The sequence below is a fragment of the Ahaetulla prasina genome, chromosome 7 (assembly GCF_028640845.1).
Source record: "Ahaetulla prasina isolate Xishuangbanna chromosome 7, ASM2864084v1, whole genome shotgun sequence".
Classification (NCBI taxonomy): Eukaryota; Metazoa; Chordata; class Lepidosauria; order Squamata; family Colubridae; genus Ahaetulla; species Ahaetulla prasina.
Window position 1 is genome coordinate 24,369,096 of NC_080545.1, and position 12,363 is coordinate 24,381,458.

General features: G+C 50.7%; 1 protein-coding gene across 1 annotated transcript in view; it reads left to right on the forward strand.

The window, feature by feature from the left end:
- Positions 1 to 1,445: 1,445 nt before the first annotated feature.
- PANX2 (pannexin 2) overlaps positions 1,446 to 12,363 on the forward strand; it is a 52,618-nt gene continuing 41,700 nt past the window's right edge. The window contains exon 1 of the mRNA XM_058190279.1: positions 1,446 to 1,683. Within this exon, the coding sequence (XP_058046262.1) occupies positions 1,458 to 1,683 (226 nt within the window). The 5' untranslated portion in view covers positions 1,446 to 1,457. The remainder of the gene's footprint in view (positions 1,684 to 12,363) is intronic.

Below are 12,363 nucleotides of genomic sequence, written 5' to 3' on the forward strand. Positions count from 1 at the left end.
GGGGGAGAGAACCATGCAACCTGAGGGAGGAAAAGGAAAAAAAAAACAAGTCGACAGCTGGGTTTGCTATAGCGATGTTTCACCGCCGCCGGTCGCTGCATTTTCCTTCCTTCCCCCGCACCCCCGCCTTTCCCACCCCCAGCTTCCAAAATCGGGGTGTGGGCGGGAGGCAGGTCGCGGGAATGGCAATGAAGGCTTTTGAGGAAAGCGCTTGGGCACCGCCGTTAGCCGCAGCCCCAGAGGGAGGAGGGGGCCCGCCCGACTTTCCCTTGCCGTCCTGCCAGCCGCAGCGGGGGGTGCGCCGAGTGACTCGGCACCTTCTGCCGTGTGATGCCGGCGACCACTGCCGCCCCCTCCCGGTTCTCTCGCCCGGCCCGGTGCAAAGCCGCCAGCCCCGCCTCCCGCGGCTGCCAGGCGATGCGAGTTCCAGATGTGGACGCGAAGACCTTAAAGGACCTCTCACCACCGTCTGCCGGGGCTTCCGCGCCTCCGGGCATCCTTCCGCCACGAGCGCTGCGGCAACAGCCTCCCTTCGCCTGCCTGGGCTCCGCGCGCTGCTGCAGCTGCTGCCTCCGAGGGGAAATCCCGCGTCTCCGCCGACCTAACTTGAGCCCAAAAGAAACCGGTCGTCCTTATAGGGTTGTGGTGGTGGTGGTTGTGGTTGTTGTTTGTTTATTTAACCTGAGGAGGGAAAAGCGAATCCACGCTGGGTGGTGGGACAGGCTCCCTTTTGGACCAAGAGGAAATTCCAGGCCGGCGTCTTTTCTCATCCTTGCCGCAGCAGCATCAGGAAATTTCATGCCTACCTTGGCTTTCGCGCGCCAGCCTTTCGCTCCCTCCGTGGATCGGGAGAGCCTCCCTGCCCCCCTCCCAAACTTCACAAGGTAACTAAGGACGACTCTCGTTCCGCAGTAAGCCCCCCCCCACTTTTCCCCCCCGCACCTCCTTTCTTAGCGCTCGCGCCCCGTTGCTCTTTTTTACGACCCAGCAAAACACCCGCTTGTGCTTTGCTTGAAATCTCTTCCTCTCAGTTGTGAGGGGGAGGGTGGCGTTTCCCCCGTCGGTCCCATATGCTCGCGTTGGTTGAGGCAGACCGACCCTGCCTCAACCAACGCTTTGCAGCTGCCGTTTGGCTCCAGCCTCGCCGTCGCCTCTCCGGTCCGGGTTCCGGAAGGGAAAGCGGGAAAGGCGGCGGGGTGGGGGGTGTAGCAGGCTTCCCGATCGCGCGCGGGCAGCCTCGGTAGAGACCGTGCTGTCTCTTCAAAGAATATGGTACCTCCTCGGCCCACGTCCTCCCGCCTCGGCCCTGCCCTGCCCTGCCCTGCCCGGGCTCATTCATTGGTCTCCTCCCCGCAGGCTGAGCCCATCCCGGGCTCCGGATCTTCTCCGGTGAGGCGACGACGCCGTTGCTCCGGCTTACTGGAGCCCGGTGAGTGCCCTCCGACCCGCCGCCGCTTATGCAACACATCATCGAAAACCATCCGGACATGGCAACGGCGCTGCTGGCTGGGGAGAAACTGAAGGAGTTGATCCTGCCTGGGCAGCAAGACGATAAGACGGGTTCGTTGGCCGCGCTCCTCGTGCAGCTGAAGCTCGAGCTGCCTTTTGACCGCGTGGTCACCATCGGCACCGTCCTCATCCCGATTCTCCTCGTCACGCTAGTCTTCACCAAGAACTTTGCCGGTAAGGGCAGGCTGGGGAACGGGCTGGTTTCCAGGACCGGTAGCAGGCGGAAATTCAACAGGCGTTAGGATCACAGGACCGGGACCGGCTTCACCTGTTGAAATTCTGCCTGCCAGACAGCCATTTAAAGTGGGGGGTCCTAAGCAGAAGGAAACCCATAAAGAGGCGGTGGGCATAACTGTTCCCATCCAGAGTTGTGAGCTGGCGCTGCAGCAAAAGCACTGCAAATAAAACAAGGTCCAATTGGCTTTCCAGTAACAAGGGGTCAAGCCGGTAGAGCAACGGTCCACAAACTTTCTGGTTCTATGGACCAGCAGCGGAGGTAGCAAGGGGGAAGGGATGGTTTCGCCTGCACAGACGAGATAGGATGAATGTGCAAACAAAGCTTCATGCGCTCGCTTGCTGCTTCCACAGCCTGGTTCCCAACGGGCCATGGACCAGTACCAGTCCACGGCCCGGGGTTGGGGACCCCTGCTATACAACAAACACTACAGGTAGTCCTTGACTTACAACCACAACTGAGCTCAAAACTTCTATTGCTAAGCGAAACAGGGAGTTTTGCCCCATTTTACGACCTTTCTTGCCACAGTTGTTAAGTGAATCACTGCAGTTGCTAAGTTAGTAAGACGGTTGTTAAATGAATCTGGCTTCCCCATTGATTTTGCATGTCAGAAGGTCACAAAAGGCGGCCACATAACCCTGGGACACTGCAACCCTCATAAAGATGGAACAAATATCAGGCATCTGAATTTTGATCACGTGACCATGAGGATGCTGCAGTGGTCATAAGTGTGTGATAAATAACCATAAGGCACTTTTTTTCATTGCTGTTGTAACTTTGAAAGTGTTGTGTCTCGTCCGCTTTCACCGCAGCCGGGGCCTTCTTATCTGCTTCCGAACGCTGAGGAATGTCCTAGTATGCCTCCCGGCCCCAGCCCTGGCTCCATGCCCAGACAGGCTGAGGAGGAAGAAGTACCTCCAGCCCCCAGCTCTGGCTCCATGCCCAGGCAAACGGAGCAACTAGACCCCTCCCCCTCCCCCACAGCATGTGAGCCTGAGGGAGGTCAATTACCAACAGCTGCAGACTTCAGCTTACCTTCAGGCGACAGAAGGAAGGGAGGGGCAGGCCTGGATAAGTGCTGAGTCATGGAGTCACACCCCATGGCCTATATAAAGGATCTGCTTTCTGGCATTCTCTGAGTCAGGCAAAGTCTAACATATCTTGCTGAAGTCACTTTCTGGTCTCCTGCCTGCCTTGAGAACTTTGCTAGGACTTTGGCAGAGCTGCAGAGGCACGCCTGATTCGGATTTCCCTGACCCGGCCGTCAGCGGAGGAGTGGGACATGACAGAACGGTCATTAAACAAATGGTTGCAAGTCGAGCACCAACTGTCTATCCATGGGGTTGAAAAAAGAAGGGTCAAGTCCAAATGGCCTGTGGTAGAAAGGGCTGCCTTCAGACAGGCAAATCCTGGCCCTATAGAACAGGGGTCTCCAAGCTTTGCTGGCTGGGGAATTCTGGGAGTTGAAGTCCTCCAGGCTTAAAGTTGCCAAGGTTGGAGACCCCTGCTATAGAAGAAAAATGATTGTGTGTTGATGGGGCCAGTTCCTTCCTTAATGCTCTTTCCCCCTTGTATGTCAGTCAGAAGGAAGAAAAGGTGGCAAAAGACAGAAGGGGACACAGGTGGATGATTTTATATTGTCTGGATGGCTTGTAAATCAGTGAGTGAGGAAAGAAGGGTACACACAACATCTATTCTAGACCTACTCCGTCTTGTATATGAGAAGGTCCTCCCTTGATTGAATTGCATCAGTCTTGAATTCAATACGGTCACAATTTTTGGCCTCCCAGTCCCTCATCTGTACTTTTATTTATTTATTTATTTATTCGATTTTTATACCGCCCTTCTCCCGAAGGACTCAGGGCGGTGTACAGGCAAAAATAAAACAGATAATACAATATACAATTTAAAATGCAAATTAAAAAACTTATTTTAAAATTAGCCTGAGAAGTTAAAATATAACATAAACTAAAAACCCCATTTAAATTAATTAATAAAAATTTAAAATTAATAAAATTCAATTCAAGCCAGCCCCGCGCGAATGAAAAGATGTGTCTTCAGTTCGCGACGGAATGTCCGAAGGTCAGGTATTTGGCGTAAACCCGGGGGAAGCTCATTCCAGAGTGTGGGAGCCCCCACAGAGAAGGCCCTTCCCCTGGGGGCCGCCAGCCGACATTGTTTGGCGGACGGCACCTGAGAAGTCCCTCTCTGTGAGAGCGTACGGGTCGGTGGGAGGCATATGGTAACAGCAGGCGGTCCCGTAAGTATCCAGGCCCTAAGCCATGGAGCGCTTTAAAGGTCAGAATTAACATTAAAGTGCACTCGAAAGGCCACAGGTAGCCAGTGCAGTCTGCGCAGGAGCGGTGTTACGTGGGAGCTACGCGAAGCTCCCTCTATCACCCGCGCAGCTGCATTCTGGACTAACTGAAGCCTCCGAGTGCACTTCAAGGGGAGCCCCATGTAGAGAGCATTACAATAATCCAAGCGAGAGGTAACGAGCGATGAGTGACTGTGCACAAGGCATCCCGATCAAGGAAGGCGAACTGCCGAACCAGGCGAACCTGGTGGAAGGCCCTCCTGGAGACGGCCGTCAAATGATCTTCAAACGACAGCCGTTCATCCAGGAGGACACCTAAGTTGCGCACCCTATCCTTTGGGGCCAATACTTCAGGAACAATAAGGGTGCCCTACTTACAAACTTGTTTTATCAAGATGACTGGCTACTGTGGTGTATGCAATGCCTTGGACAAGCAAAAGCCACGTGTGAACATTATATTTGGATTGACAGTAAGGATAATGGTTAGGGTAAAGTTGCAACTGAAAAGGCAAGACGAGAAAATTGGGGTTTGGGGGGGGGCTCAAAAGTGCCAAAAATCAACATGGTGGCCATCAAAAAAGTCAAGATGGCGCTTGTAAAAAAGGGGTGGGATTTGATTACATGGTTGTGGCTACCATCGTAACTTTTTTGATACCCAATGATGGAGGTGGAGGATAGAATGGCAAAGCGAAGGACGTGTTTAGGAAAAAGTTCCTTTCTCTTGCATTATGAGCCTCCACCTCTCCTTGGTAGGGTGTCAGCATGGAACTATCTCTCTTGCCAATTCCTACCCTATTCTTATTGCTGTCTTTCAAGCCACTTCTAGTTACTGACTTTCCTCCAAGATAATAGGGGACAGAACATATTTTATTCACCTTAAGGGTGCCTTTAGGCAGTGTTGGAATAAGAGGAAGAACAATATTTAATGACAACCTGTACAGTTAAGAATGGCTTATGTCTGTTTCACTCATGACTGGAACTGATATGAAGTTAACTTCATGAAGACACGGGCAGAAAGACACACAGACAGACAGGCAGGCAGAGAGAGAGGGACGGGAGAGTCTGGATGGCTTGTAAATCAGTGAGTGAGGAAAGAAGAGTACACACAACATCTATTCTAGACCTACTCCGTGTTGCATATGAGAAGGTCCTCCCTTGATTGAATTGCACCAGTCTTGAATTCAATACGGTCACAATCTTTGGCCTCCCAGCCCCTCATCTGTACTTTTATTTATTTATTTATTTATTCGATTTTTATACCGCCCTTCTCCCGAAGGACTCAGGGCGGTGTACAGGCAAAAATAAAACAGATAATACAATATACAATTTAAAATGCAAATTAAAAAACTTATTTTAAAATTAGCCTGAGAAGTTAAAATATAACATAAACTAAAAACCCCATTTAAATTAATTAATAAAAATTTAAAATTAATAAAATTCAATTCAAGCCAGCCCCGCGCGAATGAAAAGATGTGTCTTCAGTTCGCGACGGAATGTCCGAAGGTCAGGTATTTGGCGTAAACCCGGGGGAAGCTCATTCCAGAGTGTGGGACCCCCCACAGAGAAGGCCCTTCCCCTGGGGGCCGCCAGCCGACATTGTTTGGCGGACGGCACCCTGAGAAGTCCCTCTCTGTGAGAGCGTACGGGTGGGAGGCATAAGGTAACAGCAGGCGGTCCCGTAAGTATCCAGGACCTAAGCCATGGAGCGCTTTAAAGGTCAGAATTAAAGTGCACTCGAAAGGCCACAGGTAGCCAGTGCAGTCTGCGCAGGAGCGGTGTTACGTGGGAGCTACGCGTAGCTCCCTCTATCACCCGCGCAGCTGCATTCTGGACTAACTGAAGCCTCCGAGTGCACTTCAAGGGGAGCCCCATGTAGAGAGCATTACAATAATCCAAGCGAGAGGTAACGAGCGCATGAGTGACTGTGCACAAGGCATCCCGATCAAGGAAGGGGCGCAACTGCCGAACCAGGCGAACCTGGTGGAAGGCCCTCCTGGAGACGGCCGTCAAATGATCTTCAAACGACAGCCGTTCATCCAGGAGGACACCTAAGTTGCGCACCCTATCCTTTGGGGCCAATACTTCAGGAACAATAAGGGTGCCCTACTTACAAACTTGTTTTATCAAGATGACTGACTACTGTGGTGTATGAAATGCCTTGGACAAGCAAAAGCCACGTGTGAACATTATATTTGGATTGACAGTAAGGATAATGGTTAGGGTAAAGTTGCAACTGAAAAGGCAAGATGAGAAAATTGGGGTTTGGGGGGGGCTCAGAAGTGCCAAAAATCAACATGGTGGCCATCAAAAAGTCAAGATGGCGCTTGTAAAAAAGGGGTGGGATTTGATTACATGATTGTGGCTACCATCGTAACTTTTTTGATACCCAATGATGGAGGTGGAGGATAGAATGGCAAAGCGGATGTGTTTAGAAAAAAGTTCCTTTCTCTTGCATTATGAGCCTCTACCTCTCCTTGGTAGGGTGTCAGCATGGAACTGTCTCTCTTGCCAATTCCTACCCTATTCTTATTGCTGTCTTTCAAGCCACTTCTAGTTACTGACTTTCCTCCAAGATAATAGGGGACAGAACATATTTTATTCACCTTAAGGGTGCCTTTAGGCAGTGTTGGAATAAGAGGAAGAACAATATTTAATGACAACCTGTACAGTTAAGAATGGCTTATGTCTGTTTCACTCATGACTGGAACTGATATGAAGTTAACTTCATGAAGACACGGGCAGAAAGACACACAGACAGACAGGCAGGCAGAGAGAGAGGGACGGGAGAGTGTGGGTGGGTGGGAGACAGAGAGAGGGAGGGAGAGAGAGAGGTTGCTGAGACCTGTTTGTCCCATGATAGGATGCAGAGAGATACATGGCCAGAGTGTGGGAATGGCAGAGAAAACTGCTATCATGTGCTTGTGTGTGTCACACGTTATATGTGATGGTGAGATATTGGAGGGAAGAAGAAGAATTCTGCTCCCTAGAACACCAATATTTATTTGTCCCTCTGTTTTTAAATAATCTTTCTTAAATAGTTTTGTCAAAGGATCACATTAGCCAGGGTTGTCCATAGGAACAGGGAGCCAAAATCAATAAAAAATGGCTGCACGCACACACACACATTTTTTATAAACACAACATTATAGATTCGACATAAAAAATAAATTACCGTATATACTCGAATATAAGCCGATCCGAGTATAAGCCGAGGTCCCCAATTTTACCCCCAAAAACTGGGGTAAACTGGGGACTCGAGTATAAGCCGAGGGAGGGAAATGAGGCAGCTACCGGTCAGGGAAACCCTCCCTCCCTCAGCCGAGAAGGCTGGCGGCTCCCCCGCCCCGCCCTCTCACTGCACCGGCAGGGCTTCCCCGCGCTAATGCAAAAGCCCGCCAAGTTTGCGCCATCCGGTATAATGTGAAAAAAAGAAGAAAAAAAACTGAGATAAGTCAGATATACTCGAGTATAAGCTGAGGGGACGTTTTTCAGCACAAAAAACGTGCTGAAAAACTCGGCTTATACTCGAGTATATACGGTAAGCAAGATTAAAACTTTGGAATTCAGTGATCTCAACCCCTTTTGTACAACTTCAACCTACAGAGCTCTGCAGAACAATACCACCTTGGCAGCTTTTGGGGAAGGCACTCAAGGTTATTTTATTTATTTATTATATTTTTATCTCACCTTTATTACTGTATAGGTAACTCAGGGAGCAAATATCCCTAGTACTCCTTCCTTCTTCTATTTTCCCTACAGCAGCAATCCTGTGAGATGAGTAGGGCTGAAGGAGATGACTGGCCCATAAATTATCCAGCTGGCTTTCATGCTAAGGCTATATGAGAATTCACAGGAAGATGGTATCAGTCTGACCTCTGAAGGAAGCAAATGCAAATTAATTCTGTTGTTTATTTCATTTCTTGCTGTATTCATTGGTGTCTTGGATTTGGCCTGTTAGAATGCTAGTCTAATTCTCTTCATTTATCTATTTTTATGTACAAAGAACACACATAAGGGTGAGAAGGAAATTTAATTTTATTATATATGTATAGCGTTTTGGCAACGTAGACAGGAGTGATGGAAACTCTACATAGGTTGCCACAAACCATTTCCTTAAGATCTGATTTAACACAGTGATTTACGGTAGTTATTGTTTCCATGGAGGTTGCGGTATTTATAATTGGCCTGCTGTTGACATTTGTAAGACTTGCTAGGAGATGTCTTCTTGCATAGCCAAAGGTATCTTTCCCCAACCTGGCTGCTTTCCAGATGTGTGAGGACTGCAGTGCTCAGCATTCCCCAGCAAGAAAGGTCTTTGACTTATTTATTTATTTATAATTTAATTTCTATACCGCCCTTCTCCCGAAGGACTCAGGGCGGTTTACAGCCATATTAAAACACAAAATACAAATAACAAATTTAAAACAAAGTTAAAAACAAATATTTAGTAGGCCGAATTAATTAAAACGGTCATAGACCGACATAAAACCCATATTTTATTTATTTATTTATTTATTTATTTATTTATTTATTTTATTTAAATTTTTATACCGCCCTTCTCCCGAAGGACTCAGGGCGGTGTACAGCCAAAGATAAAAACAGCAAGTATACAAAGTTAAAATATCAATTTAAAATACTTATTCCACAATGGCCGAATTAAAACCGTCAAATTGACCTAACCTAAAATACCCCATATAAAATTACAAAGAATTAAAACTTTAAAATTTAGAATTTAAGAAATCAGTCCAATCCCGCTTGAATAAATAAATGAGTTTTTAATTCCCGGCGAAAGGTCCGAAGGTCAGATATTTGGCGCAGACCGGGGGGGGGGAAGGTCGTTCCAGAGCGTAGGTGCTCCAGGGGGCCGCCAGCCGGCATTGCTTGGCGGACGGCACCCTGAGGAGACTCTCTGTGAGAGTGTACGGGTCGATGGGAGGCATAAGGTAACAGCAGGCGGTCCCGTAAGTACCCGGGCCCTAAGCCATGGAGCGCTTTAAAAGTGGTAACCAAAACCTTGAAGCGCACCGAAGACCACAGGTAGCCAGTGCAACTGCGCAGGAGCGGTGTTACCCGGGAGCAACGAGGAGCTCCTCGATCACCCGCGCAGCTGCATTTTGGACTAACTGAGTCTCCGAGTGCACTTCAGGGTAGCCCCATGTAGAGAGCATTGCAATAATCCAGGCGGAAGTGACGAGAGCATGAGTGACCGTGCATAAGGCATCCCGGTCCAGAAAGGGACGAACTGGCGGACCAGGCGAACCTGGTAAAAGCTCTCCTGGAGACGGCCGCCAAATGATCTTCAAACGACAGCCGTCCATCCAGGAGAACACCCAAGTTGCGTACCCTCTCTGTTGGGGCCAGTGACTCGCCTCAACAGACAGCTGCGGTTGCAGCTGACTGTACCGGGTGCCGCATCCACAGCCACTCCGTCTTGGATGGATTGAGTCTGAGTCTGTTTCTCCCCATCCAGACCCGTCGGCCTCCAGGCAACGAGACAGCAGTTCAACAGCTTCGTTGGGGTGGCCCGGGTGGAAAAGTACAGCTGAGTGTCATCAGCGACAGCTGATAACTCACCCCAAGCCACTGATGACCTCGCACAACGGTTTCATGTAGATGTTGAACAGGAGAGGCGAGAGAATCGACCCCTGAGGCACCCCACAAGTAAGGCGCCCGCGGTCGATCTCTGCCCCTGTCAACACTGTCTGCGTCCGTCAGAGAGATAGGAGGAGAACCACCGATAAACGGTGCCTCCCACTCCCAATCTCCAACCGGCGCAGCAGGATACCATGGTCGATGGTATCAAAAGCCGATGAAAGATCCAGCAGGACCAGGGCAGAGGAACAACCCCTATCCCTGGCCCTCCAGGGGTCCTCCACCAACGCGGCCAAAGCTGTCTCCGTGCTCTACCCGGACCGAAGCCGGACTGAACGGGTCCAGATAGACGGCTTCATCCAGGTACTGGGGAAGCTGCCATGCCACCACACTCTCTACAACCTTCGCCACAAAGCGAAGGTTGGAGACTGGACGGTAGTTACCCAAAATAGCTGGGTCCAGGGAAGGCTTCTTGAGGAGGGGTCTCACCACCGCCTCTTTCAAGGCAGCGGGGAAAACCCCTTCCAACAAAGAAGCATTTATAATTCCCCGGAGCCAGCCTCGTGTCACCTCCTGAGTGGCCAGCACCAGCCAGGAGGGACACGGCTCCAGTAAACATGTAGTGGCATGTAACCTCCAAAGCAGCCTGTCCACGTCCTCGGGAGCCACAAAATCAAACTCATCCCAAACAACATCAACAAGACGTGTCTCAGTCATCCCATCCGGATCATCACAATCTTGGTCCAAACTATCCCGAAGCTGAGCGATTTTATCGTATAGATAACCGTTAAACTCCTCAGCACGTCCCTGTAGAGGGTCATCCCGTCCCCCTAGTGTAAAGGAACGGGTCACCAAACAGGGGAGCCAGGCGGTTATCTGCTGACGCAATGAGGGTGGAAACATAGGAACGCTTCGCAACCCTCATTGCCACTAGGTAGGCCTTCGAAAAAGACCTAACTAGTGTCCGATCAGCCTCGGAACGGCTGGACCTCCAGGTACTCTCTAGGCGTCTTCTCCGGCGTTTCATCTCTCTCAGCTCCTCAGAGAACCAAGGAGCCAATTGAGATCTACGCCGGGTCAGAGGCCGCAAAGGCACGACACGGTCCAAAGCCCCAGCCGCGGCCCGTTCCCAGGCCGCAACTAGTTCTTCAGTCGTGCCGTGGGCAAGATCATCAGGAAACGGCTCAAGCTCCGTCAGGAACCTCTCGGGGTCCATCAGGCGCCTGGGATGGAACCAACGCATTGGTTCCGTCTCCCTGCGGTGGTGAGCGGCGGTCTGAAAGTCTAGGCGGAGGAGAAAATGATCTGTCCATGACACCGGTGTCGTCACTAAATCCCCTAATACCAGATCATTAAACCACTGTCCAGAGATATAAATCAAGTCCAGTGTGGACCCCCCCGTGTGTGTAGGCCCATCAGTTACTTGGATCAGGTCCAAGGCCGTCATGGAAGCCTGGAACTCCTGAACCACCGTCGATGACAAGCCGGCTGATGGCAGATTGAAGTCCCCCATGACCAAAAGTCTGGGGATCTCAATCGCCACCCCGGCAAGCACCTCAAGCAGCTCAGGCAGGGCTGTAGTCACGTAGCAAGGAGCCAGGTACGCGATCAACAGACCCATCTGATTCTTATGGCCCCACTTCACAAGAAGGGATTCACAACCGGCTATCTGAGGCACAGTGGACTCTCTCGGCTCAAGACTCTCTCTCATCACAACCGCCACCCCGCCACCCCTACCCTGGGCCCTCGGCTGATGGAATGCTCGGAAACCTGGTGGGCACAGTTCAACCAGGGGCACACCCCCTTCTGCGCCCAACCAGGTCTCCGTAATGCCCATGAAGTCCGCGGACTCCCCCCGAATATGATCACAAATCAGGGGGGCCTTGTTAACCACGGACCGGGCATTGCACAACATCAGCCGCAGGCCCGGGCCCTGAGGATCCTGACCTTCCGGGGAACGGGTAAGAACTGAGGGACCGGAGCACGTTATCGCTTTTAAACAGCGAGTCCGTGCTCCCGAAAAGTGATACGGTCCCTTGCTTCCGCCATATCTGCCCCTCCCACTTACCGTACAGATGGAACCAACATCTACGCCTGGAACGAATCCCTCACTCCCCTCCTTCGGACCGGATAAAACGCCGTGGACAACTCCCGGGACTGGACTTACCCTCCCCGACGGGTTTACCCCCCCCACCCGTCGCTTGCCTCCCCCCCTTTAAAAAACCCTTATTAAAAAACCTATCTACAAAACCCCAAAGATTCTTCTTCCTCGCATGCCACCTCTCCGGGTCCCAAGACTCCTAGTTAAGGCAGGCCCTCGATAACACAGAGGGCCATTCCTGCGAGGCGGGGGAACCTCGCAGTCGGAGAAGGTCAGCCGACGAATATTTCATGCAAGAAAATAAATAAATAACAGTGGGAAAAGGTGATTCCCTAGCCGTTTGATGGTATCGCGGCCTACGGACAAGTCAGGACATTCGCAGTACCAAGGCCATAGGCCGGTGGGGGCAATAGTCAAGATGGAATTCGGCTGATGGATTCTGCCATTTAATGCCGCCCCTAATGGGTGCAGCAAAAGTTTTTGCCCACCGATGTCGCCCATGATCCGGTCCGGGCCGTCCAAAGTTGATGCCATAAATATTGGAAGCAGGAAAAAAAAGTTTCAGCCGCAGATGTTAAATGATGGTATACATAAAAGTCAGCTAGAAGT